This window comes from Chionomys nivalis, chromosome 1, assembly GCF_950005125.1.
Source record: "Chionomys nivalis chromosome 1, mChiNiv1.1, whole genome shotgun sequence".
In the NCBI taxonomy this organism is placed as follows: domain Eukaryota; kingdom Metazoa; phylum Chordata; class Mammalia; order Rodentia; family Cricetidae; genus Chionomys; species Chionomys nivalis.
In genome coordinates, this window is record NC_080086.1 from 134635895 (window position 1) to 134663242 (window position 27348).

Below are 27348 nucleotides of genomic sequence, written 5' to 3' on the forward strand. Positions count from 1 at the left end.
ATATTATCAATCACTGTCATAAATTGGTACTTTAAGTTATTACTATGACTTGTATAACTTTTACACATGTTTGAAGAATAACAGAAGCTAAAGAATATTGTACAACTGGGTATCTGTCCCATTTTGACATTGTCTTGCATTTATTTTGATATTCTGTAGTTAATTCCAGGTTGCTTTAGTTGAGCCACGTCATTCTTCACTTCCTGTAAACCACTCCATAACTCTGTCTTTCTTCATAAAATTAGTTTCCTTTTCTTTGTTTGATTGATGGTCATTGGCTACTGAAATAAAATATGCATTTTAAGGTAAATTGTATTTTAAGACAAAAATTTATATATTTTTAAATATTTTTTACTTTATTTTTGAAACAGAGTCTCAATTTGGGAGTGGTGATTATGCTTTTAATCTCAGATTTTGTTGAGGAAAAGGCAAGAGGATTAAGATACAAGAGGCCCTACCTCAAAAAAAAAAAAAAGACCAACTGCCTCTTCCTCCCAAGTGCTGGGACTAAAGGTCCTAGTACATATTTTAATTGTTTGTTGGAACTTTAAAGTAATAATGAGCCAAGCAGTGGTGGCATAAGCCTTTAATCCCAGCTCTTAGGAGGCAGAGGCAGGCAGATCTTTTTGAGCTTCAGGCCAGCTCAGTCTACAAAGTGAGTTCCAGGACAGCCAGGACTGTTACACAGAGAAACCCTGACTTGGGAGGTGGGATGGGGAGTAGAAAAAGCTGGATGCAGAAGTAGTGGACACCTGTAATACCAACACTCCTATAGCAATATGGGAGGTAGAAACAGGAGATTCACCTGGGAGCTTGCTGGTTGGTCAGCTAACCTAGAGTGCTTGGCGCAGCAGCAAAAACAATGAAAGAGCCTGCCTCAAGAGGTGGTAGGCAATCTCCAGAAAGCCACAAAACATAAACAAAAGGAGAACAGGACTGTAATAAATAGGAAGAACTGAGGAAGAACCCATGGGAATGATATAATCTTAAAAATTATAATAAAGATGTAACATTGTTGCTTTTGTTTCTAGGAATTGACACCAGGACCTTGAGCCTGGTACATCTTAAATTCACTATTAATGGAGTACACCCTCAAGACATAATTCTCTTTGTTTATTTGGTTTCTATTCCTCTGGGTCTTAAAGACAAGGTCTCAAGTATTCAGGGTGGCCTTGAACTCTGATCCTTCTGCCTTTCTCTCTAGAGTCTCATTCTACAACCTAGGCTGACCTTACTATAGCTCAGAGTGTTCTGGAACTAATGGCATCCCTCCTGCTCCAGTCTCCTGAACTCTGGAATGACAGATGTGAGCTACCATAGACAGAATTTTGCTTGTTTGTTTGTTTTTCAAGACAGTGTTTCAGACAGAATCCTTTTAACCAGGTTAAAATAACATCAGAATTCATATAACTGGTACCTACGAATAATCCCTATTCCTAGTTCACATTCCTACAGTATATTTCTGCCATCATTGATGTTTTTCATTAATTCTGATGCTGAAGTAGAACTGTCATGGGCTCCAGGCTGACTTGGGTTATATATATATAGTACATTCATGCCTGTAGCTGAGGAGGCCACTAGCTTTAGAGGGGAACCTACTTCCGTATTTTGCTAAGTGGACATGATGCCGTGCTGCTTTCTAAACATTTAACATTATACCCCTAGATTAGTGCTGCTCTCAACCTTGGTCATAGAGGCCTTTTGTGGTGGACAGTGGTTAATGAATAAATTCATAACTGGTCAAAGTGCTGAGAGTCAGTGACTGGTGCTTAGCCCTAAACGGGACATCTGTGTATTATACACACTTGCAATTCAGACAGAGAGGGAAAGGATGTAAGAGCCAAACGATAGAGAGAAGTGCTATAAAACACTTCGGGAAATGACATTGTGCTAAGAAACCCGCAACAGCCGTGTTTGCCTGCATAAGATCAACCCCATCAACATTCTAGCATAGATGGGAGAGGGGAGCCATTTTTCTTCAGTAGAGTAGCCACTGGTAAGGTGCCCTTGCTCTAGCAAACGAACATGTAAGCAACCCTAATTAAACTTGGCGGGTTACTTTAACAACAACAACAACAAACAAACAAACAAAGCTGAGTATGATGGAATATACCTTTAATCCTAGCACCCAGGTGGCAGGGACAATTGGATCTCTGTGAGTTCAAGGCCAGCGCTCTATATAGCAAGCTTTAGGACACCTAGAGTAACATAGTAAGATCCTATCTCAAAATAAAATATTTTTTTAAAGACATGGAATTAAGAGGTGGATATGTTCTAAAGAAGGGGTCCAGAGAGAGAAAGAGGGCTATGAAAGTGGGGAATGGGGAGGTAGAGGCAGGAGGATGAGAAAGAGCTTGGTATCGGGATCAGGCTATGTGGGATCTTAGAGGCCTTCTAAGGAGTTGGCCCAAGCTCAGTATGTAGCTGAGGTTGACGCCTTGAACTTCTGATTCTCCTGCCTCTGCCTCCTAAGTGCTGATAATACTGGTGTGAATTACTGTGCCTTTATTATGTAATTCTGGGGATCAAATCCTATGGTCAGTGAAGGCTAACCAAATACTCTGTCAACTGAGCTGCATCTCCAACCCAAATTTGGCTATCTTAAAAACAAAAAACTGAGGTGCCACTGAAGTAACTTTAGGGTAACAGGCTTAGATTTTTGTGTGGAAAAATCATTCTGGCTGCATTAAAGTACTGACTGAGGTCTGTCTCTAGAGTAACTAGAGTTTTGATGTCCTATAAGTGTCAGGACACCTACGTGACTACATGGAGAAGGAATCGGATTAAAGGCAAATGAACAGCCTGTTGCTTAACCTTTTTCATTTCAAACTAAGTGATCTTAGTTTCTGCTTAGCATATTAGCATATGTCCAATGGATATTTGAACAATATCTCTCTATCATTGTATCCATCTTAATTTTGAATTGAATGATAAACAAATTAGCATTTGTTTTCAAATAGTTCATCAAGCTCCAGTTTAAAACCTTTCTCCAACCCTTCTTTCATTATGTTTGCATTCTATTTATGGCCCAGATGCCATCCCCAGCTCTGTCAGGATCTCACTCCCTGTGTAGCTCAGACTAGCCTTGAACACATGATCTTCATGTCTCAGCATCTAGGTACTAGGATTATAAGCATGCTAGGACAAATGCTAACTAATGTTAACTTTCTTTCTCCTTCCTTTCCTTTTCATTTTTTTTGAGACAGGCTCTCACGTAACTCAGACTGACCTCAAACTGATGATGACCTTGAATTCCTGATCCACTCCACATCCAAAGTGATGAGGTTATAAGTGTGTGCCACCATGCCTAGCTTCATGATAGTTTTTTTTTTTTTTTTTTTTTTTTTGGTTTTTTCAAGACAGGGTTTCTCTGTGGCTTTGGAGCCTGTCCTGGAACTAGCTCTGTAGACCAGGCTGGTCTCGAACTCACAGAGATCCGCCTGCCTCTGCCTCCCGAGTGCTGGGATTAAAGGCGTGCGCCACCACCGCCCGGCTTCATGATAGTTTTTTGTGTCTATGTCTGACCCTCATGTATCATGCTCAAATCTTAAGAGATCTGGTTCAGAACTGTCTTCCAGTTGATTTCTAGAGGCCTTACCCTAACTTTCCTATCCAGTAAATGGTCAGTAAATTTGCTGGTGGCTTTAAGTTACACTGGATCATGCATCATTTCATCTAACTTAGTTATAGTAATGCATATGTGGTTAGGAATTAAAGGGGACAGGTATAAAAATACAGCAAAGAAAGAACCAGGTTAGCTACTGATTCAGTGCAAGACATTGTATTTTCAAATTCCTATCTGTCATTCCACTCTGTCCCTTATGTTTGCCGGTCCCTGGAAAAGCAGGACTAAAAATTCAATGTCCTGTTCATTCGTTACTTGTTCTGAAAATCTTTTACCAACGTTCTCATTCTACAGAGAGAATTCTGTAGCCTGTTTTTGAAGATACGATTCTCTAGAGCTTTGGCTAGCTTAGAACCTACAGTAATTCTCCTTCAACCTGCAGAGTTTTGGGTTTATAATTCTGTAATATTTTGTGCTCCTAAATGTTGGTTATATAGCATAGCCCTGATCACATTATTAATCCATGTGCCTTGCTCTGTTTATTTTTGGCCTGGGCCTTGAACCGAGTGTTCAGTGCTTGCCAAACATATGCTCATCCACTGAGCCATATCTTTATCCCTGATTATATCTTTGTTAAATGCAAAGATTTTTGTTTGTTTGTCAAGATAGGGTTTCTCTGTGTAACAGTCCTAGCTGTCCTGAAACTTGCTTTGTAGACCAGACTGACCTCCTCAAACTCACAGAGATCTGCCAGCCTCTACTTCCCAAGTGCTGGGATTACAGGTGTGTGCCACCACCGCCTGACACAGTGGAAAGATTTTAAACACAGGTGACTGTATCCAGAACACATATAACAATTTAAGAAAAAGTGAAGTTCTAAAGTTGATTTTTTTTATTTTATGTACATTGGTGTTTTGCTTGCAAGTATTCCTTTGCTTGTGTGTAGTCCAGATCTTGGAATTACAGACAGCTGTAAGCTGCCATCTGGACGCTGAGAATTGGGTCCTTTAGAAGAACAATCAGTGCTCTTAACCACTGAGCCATCTCTCCAGCCCCAAGTTGATTTATTTATTTTTTTAATATTGGCTTGTTTCGTTTTTTTTTTAGATTTATTTATTTATTATGTATACAACATTCTGCCTCGATGTATGCCCGCACACTAGAGGAGGGCGCCAGATCTCAGTATAGATGGTTGTGAGCCACTATGTGGTTGCTGGGAATTGAACTCAGGACCTCTGAGCCATCTCTCCAGCCCAAGTTGATTTATTTTTAAGAAAATTATTTGGTTATTTTTCCCCATTGTTTTTATTTTAAAACCTCAAGTTTGCAGACAGTTCATGTGCGTTTTGGACTAGCTTAGATGCCTTGGGGCTTCAAGCTGCGTAAACAGTAGCAGAGATAGTTTAATATAAAATGGGCTACAGGGTTTGGAGGCATAACCTAAATGTAAGAACATGAGTATAGCTTATATAAGGCCCTGGATTCAAACACCAACACCAAAAACAAAACCAGCAAAAACAGAAAAGTAGGGTCTGTAGAAATGACTCAGTGGTTACAAACCTTAGGCCATTCTTCCAGAGGACCTGGGTTCAATTCCCAGCACCTACATGGTGGCTCACAAACATATGTAACTTCAGTTCTGAGGGATCCTATGTCTTCTTCCAGCCTCCATGAGCATTGTACTCACATGGTAAGGAGATACACATGCAAGCAAAACACTCATACACATACGATATTTTTTTTCAAAAGTTGCATATTTAGAGTTGAACCCCTTATTTCTGTTGCTGTTTGTTGCTTTAGCTGGTAATAGTGTGACTTTTCTGAGATTTTCCAGCAGTAAAATGAATATTACAAAACCACTTCAAAACTTCTTGGGCGATTGGGCTTTTAAATGTGATTAGTATAAAGGACTAGTATATTATTGGTAGTTTTTTGTGTTAAAATTGCTTTCTGGTACATGTTATTTAAAAATCAAACAAATTTAGCCATGGTATTGCATACTTGTAATCCCAGAGGCAGGTGGATCTCTGTAAGTTTGAGGCCAGTCTGGATCTATGTATTGAGTTTGAGTCACCCAGTGTTACACAATGAAACTATGTCTTAAAAGAAGAAAAAGAGAAAGGAAGAAAGGGGGAAAAGCAAGTTAGGATAGATGGAAGAAAGTTGCTTTCTTTTGTTTGAAAGGTGTACTGATCACTATCTACAATAAACCATAGCTTAAAAACCTGGAGCCAACGTCAACTCCTATGTCTCTCTTGAAAGGTTTTGTTGGTTTCGAGACAGGGTTTCTCTGTGTATCCTTCGCTGTCCTGAAACTCACTCTGTAGACCAGGTTGGCCTTGAACTCAGATCCACCTGGCTCTGCCTCCCAAGTGCTGGGGTCAAAGGCATGTCCGCCACCACTGCCCGACTTGGAATGAATATTTTATGACTATATATAAACCATCAAGTGACTCCAGCATTATGTAGACTGTAGGGGAAATGTTTTGTTAGCAGAGGACACTATAAACGTGAGCAGCTGCTAAGGCAGGTGAGACCGACCCTACTCTTGGAAATGCTATGACTCCTACAATATTGTATACTTCATCCCTAGTTACTTCACATTCTGTGAAGCCCAGAAAAATGAATGCAGACTTTTTTACTGATTAAATATATATGTGATCAATATTTTATATCTTTCCATCTAATAGGGGTTTTTGTTGTTCCTGATGATTTGGTTTTTAAATTTTATTAACTTTGATGTATATAGGCGTTTTGCCTGCATGTACATGTGTCCTACATGTATGTCTGTGTATAACCATTGTGGTATCTGTAAAGGCCAGAAAAAGACATCAGGTACCCTGAGACTTGTGTTATAGTTATGAGCCACCATGTGGGTGCTGGAATCAAATTGGAGGCCTCTGGAAGAGTGGGAGGTGCTTTTCATCCCTGAGACATCGCTTGAGTGCTCACCACCTCCACCTCCCCCTTTTGATGGGAAACCACTGTGGCTTCCAACTTGCAGTCCTCCTACTTTAACCTCCTAAGTGCTGAGATCACAAGACATTGGCACCATACCCAGAAATATTTTTTCGTTGTATCACTTGCTCTCTGATATTATCAAAGGTTTTTAGAGTTAACCTTAAGATTCACAGCCAGACCATGGTGGCACACACCTTTAATCCCAGTACTCCGGAGGCAGAGGCAGGTGGAACTCTTGAGTTCAAGGCCAGCTTGGTCTACAGAGCTTGGTCTACAGAGGGAGTTTCAGGATATCCAGAGTTACACAGAGAACTCTGCCTCAAAAACAAAAACAAACCAACAAAGAAGACCTATAAATCCTAAACTGGGATTTCATCAGCAAACAAGCACAATCCTTCCACAACTCCCTGCCCTGTTTCGTCCATAATGTCTCAAAGACTTGTTTTAAAAATTTAAAAATTATGTTTACTCTCTCTCTCTCTAGCAGTCTTTACCCACTGCCATGTCCCCTGCCTCCAGCTTTTTGAGCGCAGTGACGGGCAGCGTGCCTTTCTTCCTGCCTCGCTCCAGTCTCACAGTGGGACTGTCAACGCCTTGAGTAGAGTATGCTCCAGTGAGATCTACAGCACTAGTCTGAAAACACAGCAGTTCCTCTTCTGCTTTCTGTAGATACCTGTTCAAATTATTAGAATTTGCTCCCAACTCACTCCACAAGCATTTCAGAAGGAACTTGGTTCTTGATATTTCCACCTCTGCTTTAGCAATCTTCTTAAAGGCTTCTGCCACCAGCTTATTTTCACTGCTAAAAGCAAGATTTCATCAAAGGCCCATAGAGCATACTAGGTAGGAATTCAGGTGACTGGGGTTTCAAATATTACTCTACCAATCTTGGGCAAATTAACAGAAGTCTCGGTTTTCCTTATTTGCCAAGTGGAGATAACAATACTTAACCTCCAATGGTAGTGCATTATGAATGTTAGGGGTTTTCTGTATTGCCTGGGACATTTAAGTATCCAATAAACCTTACCTATTCTGAGGATCAAAGAATGTAAAAGTAAAAGAGCCCTGGAAGATAGGAGAGGGATGATCAATTCTTACTTTATAACTGATCAGCCCTACTTAATGTAAAATATGGGTATGACAATAATGAGTGTACTTGGAGATGTTGAAAAGCAAGAAACTATACTGTCAATAAAATTTGTTAAGTAAATTCTGTGTCCAAAGAAAGAAACAGGAACTAAGGTTCAACCTCTACTGTCAAAGGACTAGAGTTTAGTTTCCTCTTTAGTAAAGAAAAGCTTCAGTAGTTATTGTCCTTCTCATAGAAATATGGTAAAAATAAACCAGTAAAATTCTGAGGTTGTGTGTGTGTGTGTGTTTTTTTTTTTTCAGGATAGAAGGGAAAACAAGAAATATTTCAAATGAGAGAAACAGGATCCTATTACAGAGTATTCTAGTACTGTTTCAAATCTAGAAAAGAAATGCCAGAGAAATGCTACATATAAAAATAATTTGAGGGGCTGGAGAGATGGCTCAGTGGTAAGAGCACTGCCTGCTCTTCTAAAGGTCCTGAGTCAATGCCCAGCAACCACATGGTGGCTCACAACCATCTATAATGAGATCTGGTGCCCTCTTCTGGCTTGAAGGCATGCTTGCAAGCAGAATACTGTATACACAATATATATATCTTTAAAAAAATAATTTGAAAGTTATGATACATTTCTGGCTAATATTTTCTAGTTGATATATCATTGTTCTAAGTAAGCATTAGATCTCAACAAAAATGAAATATGCAAATAAATTTGATGTGGGATTCCCATCTGTATGCTGTGAATAACATTGATTAATAAAGGAAGTGCTTTGGGCCTATAGCAGAGCTATAGGGGAACAGAGTTAGGCAGGGAAAACTAAACTGAATGCTGGGAGAAAGGAGGCAGAGTCAGAGAGAAGCCATGAAGCCCCTCTGGAGACAGACGATACTGGGAACTTTACCTGGTAAGCCACAGCCACGTGGCGACACACAGATTACTAGAAATGGGTTAAATTAAGATATAAGTGTTAGCCAATAAGAAGCTAGAGCTAATGGGCCAAGCAGTGTTCTAATAATATAGTTTCTCTGTGGTTATTTTGGGTCTGAGCTGCCAAGCAGCCAGGAACCAACAAGTGGCCTCCTCACAACAAATATTAAGGCATAACATATCACAATAAGACTAAATGACATGGGGAAATGATTTATACTAAATAATAAAAGGCTAGCCTTTATATAGTCTACTTTTGTTAGAAATAGAAAAGTATATAGAAGAAACCAATAATTGGGTGGGGATTACAAGTAAATTTATTTTCTTGAAATCATTTTTAAATAAAACATACATTTCATAGAAACCCTTCAAGTCCTAATACTTGGAGCGCTAATACCCTCACAAAATACTGAGTTTCATCTTAATATATGTCAAAACCCTTTTAGTGTCTATACACTACCACAAAACAGGTATAGACAGAGAATAAAAAGTGGTAACTCAAAGAGGGAAAACTTTCAATACTAATTTAACTCAGTTATGAAACGTTTGCATCCCTGACTAGATAAATAGCATGCATTGGTTTAATTTATTTTACCATTAAAGCATACCTTGAGAATAGCTATTGGCTTGAGAAGGTTCACCTATCATGTCCACTGATAATGAATTGTGTAATTCCTGAGAGTGTTTTTCCATTAGCTCTACTGTGTCACTGGATGAAGATGACGATGAAGACAGTCCCAATCTCATATATCTTCCTTTTTTACCACACAGTAAACAGTCTACTGGTGTGGCACTAGGACCCCGGGGCAGATGAACTTCATCTCTGTTGTAGTTCCTAATAGCTCCACTGTGATGCACAGAGCGCTCTCGTTGCCAGATGTAATGGGTTGGTGCAATGGCCATAACCTATAGTGAAATGGTTACTTTAGAATTTAATAAAAGTATAAAACTGAGTAAAGTACAGAAATTGTACTTCAAGAGCATCTTTTTCTAAAACAGATTAAAAAACAAAAGAAAGGAAAAAAAGACTGGAGCCAGGCGGTGGTGGCTCACACCTTGAATCCCAGCACTCTGGTGGCAGAGGCAGGCAGATCTCTGTGAGTTCGAGGCCAGCCTGGTCTACAGAGCAAAGGACAGCAAAGACTATGCAAAGAAACCCTGTATCAAAAAACAAACAATAAGAACACTTAGGTTACCAAGTTTAGAGTTTCTACAGCGGCATTTCTGAAGAGTGGCTTCTTGGATCTTTAATATTATAACTGGCAAGGATCTAAATTAGTTCAAGAAGATAATAAAAAGGAAGAAACCTTGGGCTGGAGAGATGGCTCAGTGGTTAAGAGAGAGCACTGGCTGCTCTTCCAGAGATCCTGAGTTCAATTCCCAGCAATCACATGGTGGCTTACAACCATCTGTAATGATATCTGGTGCCCTCTTCTGGCTTGCAGGCATACATGGAGGCAGAATGTATATATACATAATAAACAAACAAACAAATAAATAAATAAATCTTTTAAAAAAATGAAGAAATCTTTTAAGTGGATATTTATTTATTTAATCAGTTTTTTGAGACAGAATCTCTCTATATAGCCCTGGCTGTCCTCAAACTTAGAGATCTGCCAGTTTGTCCTGAGTGCCAGGAAAAGGTATATGTATCTGTCAACAATTAGATACCGGCTAGGACATTTATTTTTAAAATTCCAATTATTTCTAAGTATATGAGAGATAATGTAGTTTGTCTAAAACATTACATAATTCTTAACTTCTGAGTGTGTTAGGTTAAAAAGTTAGCCTCCTATGTTTGTTAGGTTAATTTTTAAATATTTGCAGTTATATCAAAGGTTGTGGTATAAAAACAAAAACATAAATTAATTTCTTTGTTCCTTAGTTTCCTTATTTGTTACACAGCGATAACAGCAAAAGTGTATTTTTAGAAGGTTGTGGTGAGGAAAGAATGCATTTTATAAAGCACTTAAGGCCTCACCATCAGAGCCTCAGTGGTTAAGAGCATTGGCCAGTCTTCCAGAGGACTTGAGTTCAATTCCCAGTACCCACATGGCAGCTCACAACTGTCTGTGACTGCAAGATTTGACACTGACATACATGCAGACACAACACCAATGTAAATAAAATAAAATAAATTATTTAAAAAGACCTATCAGGCATTGTCATAGGTTTATTAAATAAAGCATGAACTTTATTTAGTTGTAGACTTTCTTGTCCTGGCTCTACCAATTGCTGACTGTATGTAACAGAGCAAGTTATTTAACCTCTCTGAGGTTCACTTACTTCATTGATAAAAATGGGAGTGCTAACTACCCCAAAGATTGTTTTGAGATTCAATATTATATATGTAAAATCTTTACCACATAGTAAGCAGCTGGAAAGTGATAGCCATTTAAGACATTGAGATAAGGAAAAGATTACTATGCCAACTTCATGAAATTCAAAACATCAATGAGTTTTAATTCAAAACCTTTAGCTTCAGTTATCAATGACCCACAGTAAGTGAGAATTAGAATAATACTAAAATGAGAGCCAGACAGGCCACAGTAGTGGCTTAACCTAGTGATTTTTCTAAAATGTTCAAAAATTTTTAAAATTTCAGAGTTATATTGGGGGCCTAGGAAGGACAAGGGAAGGCAGCAGCGGAGGAGCTCAGTTCTAGGGGTGTATATATAAGGTGTATAATTTTGTTTGATAAGAACTCTTGCTAGGAAAATAAAATATTGCTAGATTAGTTTACTCAGCAAATGGTGGTGGTGTGTATAAAGTTCCATACATAAAAGAAAACTAGAAGCAAATGAGAATGTTAATTGTACAAAACTTCCTAAGGTGAGGAAATAGAATATTAGATAACTATTACGATTGTATTTTTGGGGATTGAACCCAGTGCTTCATGCAAATTAAACAGGCACAATACCACCAAACGGGACTCCCCCAAAATTCTTTCTTTCTTTCTTTCTTTCTTTCTTTCTTTCTTTCTTTCTTTCTTTCTTTCTTTCTTTCTTTCTTTCTTTTTTAGACAGGGTTTCTCTGTGTAGTGTTGGAGCTGTCCTGGAACTCACTCTGTAGACCAGGCTGGTCTCAAACTCACAGAGATCGTCCTCCTCTACCTCCCAATGCTGGGATTAAAAGTGTGCGCCACCACCACCCAGTTTATTTCTTTTGTTTTTAGTGAATGTCTTTTCCTCAGCACTTTTTCATGTCTAGAATATTCTCTTCTTTTGTCCTAGTATGACTTTTGATCTGTGTGTCCTCAGAGAAGCTAGGCACCCTCTCTGTGCTTCATTGGTCCCCTCATCTGCTACTTCCTAGCTGAGAGGTAATTCATGTGTGGTGATTACAGCCACGACTGATAGGCTCTCAAAGACTGTGAGGGTTGTTTTCACCTTGAATCTTTACCTCATTTAACATAATTTTTTTACACTGGGTGACATGATGCCATTTTCATGCGAGTATGTATGTACTTTAAAGCATATTCCCCACATCTTGTTGCCCTCACTCTTTTGTGCCTTACCCTCCCTTTTAGTTTCCTTTATACTTTTGCTGCTTTTACTTTCTTTTTAAAATCCATTTTACTTATTATTAGTTATTATTTGAGACAGTGTCTCTTTATGTAGACTGACGGCCTCAAAGTCACAGAGATCCACCTGCCTTTGCCTCCCATGTACTGGCACTAAAGTTGTGTACCACTATGCCCAGCCATCGTCATAGTGGTGTCATGTCATGTCAGCTGTACATATATGGTTTGATACATCTCTATAAAAATGTAAGATGCACAAAATAGAGAAAAATGTGGTATTGGTGTTTTTGAGGTCTACAGAATAGTAAGACAAGAAACGAAAGTAAAAAAGATAAAAGTATGAAAAGAAGTCAAAGTATCCTTATTTTTAGATGATTTAGTTTCATACATAAAGTCCACAATCCCAAGATTCCACCAGAAAACCCTTAGATCTGATAAACACTTTCAGCAATTTGGCAGTATATATTAATAAAACATAGAAAAATCAGTAGTCTTCCTATATACCAATAACAAACATGTTGAGCAAGCAACCAGAAAGACAGGGGGCTGGAGAGATGGCTCAGCGGTTAAGAGCATTGCCTGCTCTTCCAAAGGTCCTGAGTTCAATTCCCAGCAACCACATGGTGGCTCACAACCATCTGTAATGAGGTCTGGTGCCCTCTTCTGGCCTGTAGGCATACACACAGACAGAACATTGTATACATAATAAATAAATAAATATTTTTAAAAGAAAGGAAGAAAGAAAGAAAGAAAGAAAGAAAGAAAGAAAGAAAGAAAGAAAGAAAGAAAGAAACCAGAAAGACAATCTTATTCACAACTTCCTCAAAACAAACAAATCTTGGAGGGGCTGGAGAGATGGCTTAGTGGTTAAGAGTAGTGACCGCTCTTCTAGAGGACCTGGGTTCAATTCCCAGCAGCTCAGAACTGTCTATAACTCCAGTTCCAGAAGACTTGAAACCCTCACACAGGCAAAATACCAATGCACATGAAATAAATAATTTTAAAAAAACCTTGGAATAAACTTAACCAAGAAGATAAAAGACCTATGCAATTAAAATTTTTTCTAAGCTTTAAGCATCATTTCTATGTGGTGATTCTCCTTAGCTTCTTTTTATCCAGTTATTACCCTAAATTCCTATGTTTAAATACCAAATTCCTTAACTTTTCAATAAACCAGTTTGATTCTCTTTCCTTTCTTATTACATTAGAGAATCCAACATTCTTCCTGTTATACAGATCTGAAACCAATGATTTGCTTTCCCAAATATGCTCTAGCCAACTTATTACTAAGTCACAACAACTATAATTTTGTAACATTCTAACACTGGCTTCACTTCCAGTTCTAGTTCACTTCCACTTCTAGTTCCTAAACTATAGCAAGTTTGGCTCTTTCCAGAGAGAGAAGGAAAGAAAGGAAAGAAGGAAGGAAGCAAGCAAGCAAGCAAGGAAGGAAGGAAGGAAGGAAGGAAGGAAGGCAAAGAAAAGAAAAGAAAAGAAAAGAAAAGAAAAGAGAAACAAATTACAAATCTCAATATTACTTAAAAGGGGAATACATGTTTTTTTTTTAACAGAAGTAACAGAAAGACAGGTCATAATTTAACCACATTTTTAAACCTGAGAAATGGAAAGAATAGTTATACTTCTTAGTTCCCAAGATAATAAGATATAGATGAATCTTCTAAATCACCATTGTGTTTATATGGCAGCTAGATGCCATAGAGAGAACAGTGGGAAGTCATTACACATGACCTTTAGATCTTTATGTTAAAGTCTCCTAGAAAATATCTTAATTTGTATGTGTATCTGCACATGCACATGCCTGTGGCACCAGAAGAGTGTGTCAGATTCCTAGGAGTCAGAGCTGTAGGTGGTTGTGAGCTGCCAGATATGGGTGCCAGAACTGAACTCTGGTCTTCTGGATGATGAGGAAGTGGTTCTAACTGCTGAGCTATCTCTCCAGTTCTGAGCTAACGGCTTAAGAATAAACAAGATCATTTACTAAGTTAATTCCAATGGAGGCAAGAATGGTCCCAGGACTGAGCTCTGGGGCACCTTAATAAGGCTGATGAGAGAAAGGGAACTGACTCGGAAAACCACATGAACACAGTACATCAGAGAAGTAAGTATGCCACACTGCTGCTAGGTTGAGGACTAGAACCTAAAATCTGTCCTATGTTTTGTCAACACAAGGCTATCAGGAGGCCGTGACACAGCTCTGCTGGACAGAGGAAAGGTTTTATATAATAGTTTCAAAGAGAATGGAAAAGAACAGAATAGAAGCAGAGTAGTATATACGTGGAAAATTATAATGTTCAAATATGGCCTTCTGTCACTCTCAAGGCAAACAGCTATGCAGATTGCCATTTATTTCTTTCTTTTGAGTCAGGGTCTCACTGTACAGTCCAGGTTGACATTGAATTTGAGATCCTCCTGCTTGAGCCTCCTGAGTACTGAGATTATAGGAACGGACCACAACATTTACTGTTTATCCACTTGACCCAAGTAGAGACATAAAAAATACATGCAAGAAATAGAGACATAAAAATAAGTTACAGGATTCTTTCAATACCTTATAACTGGATTGAGTTCAGTTTGAATGACAATGAATTAATTTTAGAGGCCTCATATATGTAACTTTTCATCTTTCCCATTGAATTTAACCTTGTAGAGTCTTAGCCTGCTATATAATCTTTCTGTTATTTCCTGTCCTCTTTTATTTCTGAATCCTTGCATATGTACAGGGTTGGGCAGTGGTGGTACATGCCTGTGATCCCAGCCTGGTCTATAAATCAAATTCCAGGACAGTCAGGGCTGTTACACAGAGAAACCATTTGTCAAAAAAAAAAAATAGAAAACAAACCAGGAAGAAACCTTATTTATAAATAAAATCACTTATCTTACTAAAATACAACATTAAGAAAACAATATGCTAAGCATGGTGATGCATACCTTTAGTCCCATTTCTAGGACAAAGGTAGACTGATCTCTACATAGGATTTTCCAGGACAGCCAGAGCTATATAGAGAGAGACCCTGTCTCAAATTGTCTCAAATTAAATTTAAAAATTTTAAAATGAAAAATGTATTCTTTGTGAAAAGAGGTATAATTTTAAATAAATTTAAATTATACACCACACTCTTGGCCTCAATGTTGAAAACTTGATCATATACTTTAGTGGAAATTATTATTCAGCTCTAGTTTCCTAATTTTATAATAATCTTGAATAAGATTCTTTAATATGTCCACAAACCCCTTGCTGGCATAGTGATCTTTTAGACAGGAAGGGAACACTACAATAAGAACAGTATAGAAGTAGTTTGCTCTAAAAAAAAGGAAATGACAAATTTTAATAACTGATAAAATTCATACAGAAAAAGAATATACTCATACATTCATAATAGTGACTGAGGTTAATGATCTCTGTGCATGTACAAAGACAGAGAGAGAAAGAGCATTAAAAACCAAAGTGGGGTGGGCAGGACAGACTGCACTATATACTTGTATTCCAAAACTGAAGAGGACAAAATAGGACTATGAATTCCAAGCCAGGCTGGGTTACTTTCTGGACTCTATCCCAAATAAGAAAGCAAAATAAACCAAGGAAAATTAGGTAAACAAAGATTATAAATAAAAGGTGTTCTTAAATCCTTACCTCTTCACAGCACCGCCTGCTCACAATAGCCCTATAGTCAATCCTGTCCCAGAGCTGGTCCCTTAACTTTAAGAAATTAGGGAACAGTTTTCTCCAGTTTTTCCCTAAAGCCCATGGAAAAATTTCATACTTGGCTTCTTCTTCATCTTCTTCAACTGTATTAGCCAGGTACCTAACAAAGAGGATCAACAACCCAAGAAGGAAATGGATAAGGGCAATAACAACAGAAAACAAAACAAAACAAAAAAAGAAATACAAATGACTTATCAACACATGAAGGGTATTCATATCTAAAGTACATAATAAAAATAGTGATATAATTGTTGCATCTTCTAGGTCTTTCTGTATTCCTATAAATTTTGACCTTTGTTCTGAGATGCAGTAAGTTACCTTGAAACAGTCTGAAGTTTTTCTGACTTCTAAGGTGAATCTGTGGCATGTTCAGTCTGGAGCTAATCAGCTGACTCCAGACAAGACTTTCTAGAGCATCCCCTTACTACTCCAGGGACTGTAGTGTCTGCCTGCCTGAGAACAGCTATGTTTATCGTTCTAGATGAACGACTGTGAGCCACTCTTTGGGCTATCTTTGGGTTGTCTTTCTTTAGGGCAACTTCAGACAGGTCCTTCACACACATTTGGAAGTCGGTATTTTGCCATATACTTGAGGGGAAGCAGACATACAAAGAAGCAGAAAAACAAAAATCATGATAAAGAGAAAAACTGACTAATCAAAACCAATCCAAAAGTAAACTGATACATAAAAGGACATCAAAACAACTATATTCTTTTTTTTTCCTTTTTGGTTCCCACTTCCCCTCTGGAATCTAAGACCATATTTGCCTCCTCTTTGGCCCTGGTATGTGTGAGTGCAGGCCCACATCTAACTAGCAACAAATGGTCTCTCTATGGAGGCCAGGCTGGCCTCAAACTCACAGAGATCTGCTTGCCTCTGCCTCCCAAATGCTGGAATTAAAGGTGTGCGCCACCATGCCAGTTAGTTATACAAACTGTATCTGTACTGTAGGTATTTGGGGATTATGGGCCATATCATCTCTGTCTCGTTCTCAGCCCTGCCTTATTTGTCAAAGCTCTATCGAAGCATATAAGTGACCCAGTAGGGCATAGCTACAGGTGGAAGGAGAGCCAGCCCTGGTTGCAAACTATAGGAAGGCACACCTTCTCAAGTCAAGCCGGGGCACAAAACAACTATAACTATTCTATATGCTCAAAAAGGAGATGCATGAAACTGTACTTATAGAGATGAAAACCACAATGTGTAGGATGAAAAGCACTGAACTAGATTAATGGAAGATTGAGTACTGGAGAAGAGATTTGTCAATTAAAGGTACAGTAATAGAATCTACCCAAACTGGAATATAAAGATAAAAATTAAAAGTCAGAAATAGAACATGAGTTAAATGTGTGAAAACTTCAAGAAATGAATTAAAAGTGAACTTGGGATCTGAAAAATGGCAGGTAGACACAAACTATTGATGAAATAGATGAATTTTCCCAAAGTTTGAAGAAAATGGGGCTAGAAATGTAAGCTGTTACAATGTTCACACAGCATGCAGGAGCCTCTGGGCTTGGTCCCCAGCACTGCATAAATAGGTATATGGCACATACCTATAATTACAGCCCTTGAGAGGTAGATGCAGAAAGATCAGAAGTTCAAGGATATCCTTAGCTATAGAGAAAGTTTGAGTCCAACCTGGACTATAGGAGACCCTTTATAAAAATTTGACAAAAATTATAAACCTGCAGCCAGGCAATGATAGTACATGCCTTTAATTCCAACACTCAGAAGGCAGAGGCAGGTGGATCTCTGAATGCAAGGCTAGCCTGGTCTACAATGCACCAGGACAGTCAGAGCTACACACACACATACACAAAAACCCTGTCTTGAAAAAGCAAAAAAGGAAACAACAACCCCTCACAAACCAACAACAAAATATCTCTCCAATAAAAACGAAACAAAAAACACCCAAAACAAAACAGAAAACCTACAAATATATAAAGAAATGTAATGAATAAGAAACAAGAAATCACAAAAAAGTTATACCATGGTACATCCTAACCAAGCTGTTCAAAAGCGATGATAAAAACTTAAAAACAGACAAAAAGAGACACATTAAACTAGAATGTTGTCACACATCTGTAATCCTAGTACTTGAGAGGTTGAGACAGAAGAATCAGGAATCCAAAACTATCCTCAGCTATGTAGTAAGTATGAGTCCAGCCTGGACTACTTGAGACCCTGGTAAAAAAGAAAAAAAGAAAGGAAGGAAGGAAGGAAGGAAGGAAGGAGGGAGGGAGGGAGGGAGGGAGGGAGGGAGGGAGGGAGGGAGGGAGGAAGGAAGGAAGGAAGGAAGGAAGGAAGGAAGGAAGGAAGGAAGGAAGGAAGGAAGGAAGGAAGGAAAGAAGGAAGGAAGGAAGAGCATAAGAAATTAATACAGGAATAAAGTTAAGGATGGGGCAGATTTCCAATCAGAAGCAATGCAAGCTCCACAAGCTTTAACAACAAAAACATTACAAAACACACAAGGAAACAAAACACCATGAGAAGCAAATCCCAACGTCAAGATAGAATATAAAAACAACTGTCTTGGAGCTGGAGAGGCTCTTACAGAGGACCTGGCTTCAGTTCCCGGCACCTGCGATCTCAGCATTTGAAAGGCAAAGAAAGGAGAATCAGTTCAAGATTCTTGGCTACACAGGGAGTTTGGGGCCCACCTAGGCTACAAATACCTTATCTCAAAAGATTTTAAAAGATAAGAAAAGAGGGCTGGAGAGATGGCTTATTTTTACGAGCACTGGCTGTTCTTCCAGAGGTCCTGAGTTCAATTCCCAGCAACCACATGGTGGCTCACAACCACCTGTAATAAGATCTGGTGCCCTCTTCTGGCTTGGATGCATACATGCAGGGTGAACACTGTATTCATAATAAATAAATACATCTTTAAAAAAATAAGAAAAGAAAATGAAATTCAGGGTGTTACAAGACTATAATAAGGAAACATTACATGACTACATACAAAATACAAGCTTTAAAACTGACTAACAAAACATGCTTAATAAAAAAGAAATATTGAATTAGCTTAAAAACATGATCAGACACAAGATGGAAATTATAATTCATGCTACTTCAAATATAATACAATCTTCAGTGCAATCTTAAAAGATTACTACATAGTAAAAGTTAATTGCCCTTTAATGGTTATTACCACAAAACAAGAGAAACATTCAGTTTCAGACCTTTACCTAGATTTGCACTAAAGTCATTTTTGGTTTATCTTTAATTGTCAGGTGAAGAAAATTACAGAATATGTATGATATTATATGAAAATAAAATACTGAAACACATAAATTGCAATTTAACAGTGTCAAGGCTGACTCTGGCTCTTGGAAATATCATAATACATGAATTTGCACCTCAGCAACTCTGCTCCTTTTGTTTGTTTTTTTCTTGAGGTCAGGCTGCTCTCAAACTCATGATTCTCCAGCCTTAGCTTCCTAAATGTTGGGAATATAGGTGTGTACTACAACACCTGGCTTCCTTACTAACTTCTGTGATCTTGCAAAGTGCTTTATCTTCCTAAATTCTGTTTCCACATAAGGAATAAGAAATGCATTTCATTTAACTCAGAGGCAGAGGCCAGCCTGGTCTACAAAGTGAATTCTAGGACAGCCAGGGAAATCCTGTCTGGAAAAAAAAAACAAACAATAACAAAAAAAAAAGAATACATTTCGTAATAAAACTAAATGTATAAATATATAAGCTGTGGCAGCTGACAAATAATACTCAGTGTTAGCTATTACTATTAAATTCTTCCAGTTTAGCAACCATCACATTTTCCTACATCCAGGAAGTGTCTCTCTAATTAATGCATAGATAATGCTCCTCTGGTTTGATTTCTTTAAAAATTCTGATTCTAAACAGACTTTGAGCACAAACTTCTTCCTCGATGCTGAGAGCTATTGTGGCATGCCAATGTCTTTTTTTCAGATTTGTTTCTATGTGTTTCAGTGTTTTGCCTGCCTGTATGTGAGCTATGTGTGTGCTAATGCCCAGAGGCCAGAAGAGAGTGCCAGGCTCCCTGGAACTGGAGTTACAGGTGGTTGTGCTTAAACCACTGAGCCAATCTCTCCAGCCCCCAATACTGAAATGGCTCAGTATACAGTTCCTACTTTAACACTTAAAATTATGCATGTACATTCCAGCTGCATTGCTGTATCCATGGAGAGGGTAAAAGTCTTTGTCTTTTTATTTCTTTTTTCTTTTTCTTTTTGCTGTGGGGGAGGTTTACTAGTAATTGAAACCAGGGCATCCTGCATACCAGGGAAACCACGCTACTTCCTCGAACACCACAACTTTCAAAATATATTATGTATTTTTTTTATTTGTTTATTTTGAGTCAGAGTTTTTCTGTGTAACAGCCCTGACTGTCCTGAAACCAAAATGAATTCTTTTTTCTTCTTTTTTTTTTAAATGTTTTTTTGAGACAGGGTTTCTCTGTTTAAGTCCCGGCTATCCTAGAACTCCCTTCCTCAAACTCACAGAGATCCACCTGCCTCTGCCTCCCAAGTGCTGGGATTAAAGGCGTGCACCACCACCACCTGACCCAGGATGTATTCTTTTTTTTCCCCCGCCCCCCAAGATGTATTCTTAAATTTAACCTTTTCCCTTTATTCTAAAGCACTGCTGAGGCCTGACTCCAGGGTTTTGTACATACCAGACAAATATTCCACCATTAAGTTATATCCCCAGCCCTGAAATTGTACTTTTCCTTACTAAATTACAACCTATGAATTGGAAAACCACATCATTAAAACAACTTAACAGATAATAAGGCTATCATTAATTAATGTGCTATCACCAGAAAATCTGGAGAATAAACAACATTCAGTGTTTGATGAGACCATCAGTGAACACAAAAGTATTAAAAATGAATAATTTTTTTTTTTGGTTTTTCGAGACAGGGTTTCTCTGTGGTTTTGGAGCCTGTCCTGGAACTAGCTCTTGTAGACCAGGCTGGTCTCGAACTCACAGAGATCCGCCTGCCTCTGCCTCCCAAGTGCTGGGATTAAAGGTGTGCGCCACCACCGCCCGGCAGAACGAATAATTTCTATCTTTTAGATATAGACTTACAAGGAACATATCCACGCTGTACAGTGGTGGTGCATGCATGCCTTTACCAAACTTGGAAGAGAGAGGCAGGTGGATCTCTTGAGTTCCAGGCCAGCCTTATCTATGGAGTGAGCTCCAGGACAGTCAGAGCTGTTGCAAAAAGAAATCCTGTCTCAAAAATAAAAACCCCACAAAACCAAAACCCACAACCACAAAGCAACAACAACAACAAAAACTAGTGGGGGATGGGAGAGGAAGAGAGAGAATTGGCGAAATTTATATGAGAGCACTGTGAAAAATGTAGAAGACACAATACAACCTGAAGTGGGGTGGTGAACAATAAATCTCCGGTATGTAATAAGAGAGGGAAAAGAACATAAAACTATCCTACTAAAGTAAAATATATGCAGTTTTCATACACAAGAAGGCCTATTAACAATATCCACAAAAATTTAATGTTTCTGCTTTAAATTATAAATCACCAATAAAATTCATTTAAGTAGAAAGCATACTTACAGAGCAATAAAGAAATTTATCCTGGTATGCTCATTTATAGTAAATTTAGCTCTCTTGAAATAAACAAAGGTCATAGCCAAAAGATACTATAAGAAAAGTTAGAAATTAATATTAGTGGTTTGTTTTCTGTAATACAACTGCTATAAAATAGTAAACTAAACTTTAAGGCATTATTAATCTTTATGCAATCACCTGAGCACTTATTTTTTTCTCCTGTAATTAATCCACTTGAATATGTGAGAGTTACTGATAATTTATTATATTTAGCTAGGTGTATTTCCAAATCTTATTATAGCTTATGCATTCTAAAATTAAAATTCCATTTTTTTCTAACTTAAATTTCAAACTTATAGAGAAGTTGAAATAGTTCAATGAGTAACCAAACATCTTTCACCTAGATTCACCAATAGTTACTCTAAAATATAATATGTAAGGATAACTTCTAAATAACTTCAGAAATTAGAATAGCAAGACTTAGTTTCATTGAGAAAACACATTTTAAATGCAATATCACAAATACACACAATTATCCTATTAGAATGTATGCCAAGATCTAATGGTTTAAATTTGAAACAAGTTAAAATATGAATTTTTATCTTTCATACTTATTTATTATCTAGTGGGGGCATTGTACAAGAAGATAATTCCAAGGGTTCCCTTAATTTCTAAGTAAAGGATTCCTGAAATAATGTCAAGTGTTCTGGGTTAGTTACTTTTCAAACACTGCCCCCTGCTGTCCACCAGCATTAAAGCACCTAAACTGTACTGTTTATCACAACTATAGAAACTGAGGATTTGGGTATATTACTGTTTATTTGAAAACTGACATTGCGATTGTTTTAAAGATTACATTTTTGGAGACATAGTTTATTTTTACACACACACACACATATTTATTTATTTATTTATTTATTTATTTATTTATTTATTTATTTATTTTGCAGTGTGTGTCATGTGTCAGGCCACCATCCAGATGAAGCAATCAGAGAACAAATGATGGAAGCCCATTCCATTCTCTCTTCCACCATGTGAATCCTGGGATCAACTCAGGATTGGCATCAGGCACCTTTAGCAGTTGGTGTAGTATGTATGTATCCTGGCAACCTCACATCAAATGTTTGTGATAAAATGTTAGCATGTGCCAGGCAGTGGTGTTGGCACGTGTAATCCTAGTACTTGTGAGACAGAGGCAGGCAGATCTCAGTGACTTTGAGGACAGCCAGGGCTACACAGAGAAACACTGTTTCAAAAAACAACAACAACAAAAAGTTAGCATGCCTCAGATTTACCTCAAAATAATTTACATTCCTAGGAAGAAGGGTTAAAAGAAAGAATGGCCACGTTGATGATGGCTGTACTTTTAAGAGCCACACGGAAGGTCTTTAAGTTGTGTGTGCTTTAGTTTTTCTAAATTAGTTTCCAGAGGCTGCAGAGATGCCTCAGCCATTAACAGCGCTGTCTATTCTTCCAGAGGACCCGGAGTTTGATTCTTAGCACCCATATGGAGACTCACAACTGTCTGTGACTCCAGATCTTGGGGATCGGACACCATTTTCTGACCCTCAAAGCATGCAAATGGTGAACACACATACAAACAAACTGATCACCCAAACACATAAAGTTTCTAAAAACAACTTTCCAAAATAATTTTATTTTAAAAAATATTTTAGCTTTTAATTGTGTGTGTGTGTGCTTGTGTGCATATGAGTGCAGATGCCTGAAAAGACCAGAAGTCATCAGATCACCTGGAACTGGAGCTACGATCAGTTATGAGTCACTCAGTACCGGGCTGGAAACTGAACTCAGGTCCTCTGAAAGAACAGGAAGTCCTCTTAACCCACTCAACCATTTCTCCAGCCTCCCAAATTAAAAAAAAAAAAAAAAAAAAAAAACTTCGAAAACTTTTTTTATCTTTGGCAATTTAAGTATGAAACAAAGGCCTTCATTTCAATTCTTAGACTTAAATCATAAACTAATCTTCTATACTTTCCTTTATCTATTGATTTATATTTTAACTGTTACTGAACTTAATATATGACTGCTCAGTCTAAATTGGTATTTACAAAAGTAAAATGGCAACTCTTCAGCTTACTCAAAAGTATAGAAACAAATATTGAAATGTATCCATAAAAGAGCATAAACCATCGCTGTTCTAATAAACTAAACTGTTTATAGAATATGATATTTAACTGAAGAACATGTTAAACTAAGGGGTGGGGAATGAGAGATATGAATAAGAATAAAGTAGATGGGCATCTGGGTACATGCTTTTAATCTTTGAGTTCAAGTCTACAAAGGAAGTTTTAGGACAGCTAGTGTTACATAGTTAAGCCCATGTCTCAGGAAAAAAAAGTATAATGAATGATACACACATATGATAATATCACAATGAAACTGATTTCTTTGTATACTAACCCAAAAGAGAATGACCCATTATTTTAAATATACTTTTAATTGTGTCATGTTGGAATGTGTGTGTGTGTGTGTGTGTGTGTGCACTCATGCACCCGCCCAGAGCTGGAGTTACAGGAGTTGCAAGCAGCCAGATGTGGGTAGAAGAAACCTCTGGATCCTCTGGAAGAGCACCAAGTGCTCTACTAACTGCTAAGCCATTTTTTCACCCCTCAAGCCATTTGCTCTGTAGAAAAATTCTCAATTTTCACTTGTCTAGTGTTTTTCAAAATATGTCACAGTCGCTAATCTGTGGTTGTTACCCAGCAGTAAGGAAGCCATCATGGAATAAGAGGTTATTTATGCTATTAGAAATTATATGCCGCAATTTAATGCCTCTTGAATTATAGTAATAAAATTGATTAAAAAGATAATTGGAACTTTTGGTCTGAATTACTTATAAAATATTCAAACTTATAGAAGATTGCCTTAATGGAGTGAGTCTCAAGAACTTTTCTCCATACCAATTAAAGGTAGTAATTCTTCTTCTTGGTCTACTTTAAAAAAAAAAAAAAGTAGTAACTCTAACCAAATGAATTGAATCTAGCTGACCACAGTGATACATGTCTTAGGAGGCTGAGGTAAGGTGATTGTGAATTTACGAGTTTGAGGTCAGGCTGGGCTGGAATGAGAATGTATCCTTGCCCTCCACCCCCACTCCCTACCCCGAACCCTGCCACCAAAGCATTGCGTATTGTTTCCAAATAGATTTGGTAAAAATTAAGTTTAAAAAATCTGCTTTGGGAACCAGTAGAATGGACCAGTGGGTAAAGGCACATGCTGTCATGGTGGAAAAAGAGAAACAACTCTGTAAATTGTCTTCTGACCTCAACACAACGGCTACGGCATACATGTTGTCACTGTCAAACACACACACACACACACACACACACACACACACACACGCTAAATATGACCAAAGAATTCTGCTCTGAAGGAAAGACATAGGCTATTTTTCTAAACATAATGAAGGAGAAAATTCTTATTGGGTATCAAAAATTTTAATGATCTAGTAACACAACGATAGCTTATGATTATACTGTTTCCAGTTTACCTTGTCTGCAATTTTACAACAGCAATCCATCCACAAGAAATCTTGAATTAAGTCGTCATCTACAACAAAAGGTAACTATGACTTATTTTCTTTAAAATGTTTTCTTTTGAAGGGATAATTTCTGTATTGGGACATTATAAAGTGATGTTTGGAAATTAAGCAAAAATGGTTACTAAGGTTTAGTTGTCAGTTTTAAAAGTAAATTTATTATTGCAATGACTATCCATTTCCCATCTGATTTGCCTTACTATATATATATACTCAACTTTAAAAGTGAATAATGTTTCATTTTTGAGCATCCAACAGCATGTTGGGAAACTCCAGCTTTCTTCTTTTGCAGAGTACATTGTAAGAGGCAGAAATGGAATCTGAAGTAAGATAATTAATCTCCTAATAAATAAAAGCTTAATATTGTTCTAAGTGTATCACTTTTCCTAATTACTTTCACCTTTTTTCATTTTGGGTATTATTCATTTGGGTATTTTTCATTTTGGACCCTTTCCCCTATTTCCTCTCTAGTCTACTTATTACTCAAATAAAAATATAAATATGTCTATATAAATAACTTCAAGTTTTACTTGGATTTATAATTAACATTTAATTTTGAGAAAACCGATTTTTAGAATAAAAAGATCAACAAAATCTTGAAGAATAATATCTACCACAGAGTGGTGGTGCAAGCCTTTGATCCCAGCACTTGGGAAACAGAGGCAGGCAAGTCTCTGTGAATTCAAGTTCTACTCCAGGCCAGCCAGAGTTACTTGACGAGACTCTGTCTCAAAACAAAAACACAACAAAAAGCAACATCCAAAAAGTAAATTTAAAAAAAAAAACTTGTTTTGATTTGAAAGCATTAAAATAGATAATCTCAAAATATGTTGAAAACTATTAGAATTTAATCTAGGAAAATCCCCTTTGTTTTAGTAACAAAGCAAAAGGTTCTTTTTATTCATTTTGTATGTTATGAATTGCATTATTGTAATTGATATTTGGAAACTTCTAAGAATAACTTTATTTTCTGGAATTAATTTGTTTTTAAATTCTGTTTCTATTTCATAAGTTACCTGAAATGGTGGAATCAGGTGTTTTCTTATGTCCAATTAAGAGTACTCAAAAACCTTGTGGGGTAAGGACTGGAGATGACCAACAAAACGGATATTTTGCTTGCCTCTAATCTGAGCATTTGGTAGGTGAGGGCAGAAGGATTAAAAACACAAGGTTATCCTTAAGTACATAAAAAGTTTAAGGCTAGCCTGGGCGTACATGGGACCCTTTCTAACACAAAGGTGGCAAGGAGTAAGAGAGAGTAAAGAAAGGTTTGTGGGCAATCATTTTGCTGTCTTCTTACAAAGGAGCAATGGGATCGTGTTAACATTCTAGATTCTGATTGGAGAAATCTTTAACTTCTCTTTACATTCCTTATATATTTATCTCATCTTTTAGCTCTGATATTCTTTACATCTTACCAAGTTTGCAGGCAAGCATATAGACTTCCTCTATAGTCAAGGAGGGTCTGCTGGGCACCACTATTAGACTGTGCTGTGATCTGAGTCCTTATCAGGAAACACCTACACTATCTCTTATTCTATTGTCTACCTTGCAACTGCAAAACCAGGGCTCCTTTTCTTGGCTGGTATAAACACTACATTGTAAAAACCTGACAAAAGAGATTTACACTAGGATTCTTCAGTACTTACACTATTAAAATGTCTTACACCTACCAAATAGTTTAAAGAAAGCAGTCATTTCCTGGCGTTGTATAATTAGACAGGGTCCTTTGGGCCGCTTAGATTTGTTACTATGTGCATTTTTTTCAGATGCTTGCCAACTATCTTTGAAAATAGGACGCTTCAGATTGATAGGCTTTTTAGTTTGATGTGACCGATTAGAACCTGATTTTACATGAACAGTGACAGTAGGTGGTGTCTCACAACACATCTGATTGTGCCGCATTGTGGCTTCCCAAGATTCCTACAAAAATAAAAATACAAAATTATTGATCACATCCATTCATTTCTATATAAAAACTAGCTGGATACTACCATATGTAATCATACAAAATGTTGATCTTGCTATTAAAATGTTATTTGTAATATTAAGTCATATTAGAAATTGTTCTTACAGTGCTCAGAAATGCTATGCCTCCTTGGGTAATGACATACTCCCTCTTGTTCATTTTGCCTTGGTTAATCTGGAACTTAAAATCAAATCTGAAACTTGCTTATTTTCTTTTTATAGTGTTCATTTTTCCTGGTAGGTCTTCCTTGGCCACAAAGTTTCCATATTCAATAAGCAATTATTGGTATTTTCTGAACAGTTTTAGCAAATAAATGACACATGTGCTTTGTATGATTTTCACTAATATGTGTGTGTGTGTGTGTGGTTTTTGTTGAGACAGGGTCTCACTACGCACTTCTTAGCTGGCCTAGAAATCACTAAGCAGATCAAGCTGGAACAACTTTAGGATCCTAATGCAAACC

The 27348-nt window shown here is 37.4% G+C and overlaps 1 protein-coding gene across 2 annotated transcripts; it reads right to left on the reverse strand.

The window, feature by feature from the left end:
- Positions 1–189: 189 nt before the first annotated feature.
- Positions 190–26821, reverse strand: Spdya (speedy/RINGO cell cycle regulator family member A). Of its 2 annotated transcripts, none has more exons than XM_057787041.1 (6): positions 26590–26821; positions 24869–24927; positions 21364–21449; positions 15720–15891; positions 9153–9450; positions 190–278 (listed from the first exon to the last, which is right to left on the reverse strand). In XM_057787041.1, exons 1-6 carry the CDS (start codon positions 26819–26821, stop codon positions 190–192), a joined length of 936 nt encoding a protein of 311 aa, XP_057643024.1. The 2 variants fall into 2 exon arrangements, with proteins under 2 accessions (XP_057643024.1, XP_057643014.1); XM_057787031.1 differs by having other exon boundaries at positions 190–281.
- Between the last annotated feature and the right edge of the window lie 527 nt (positions 26822–27348).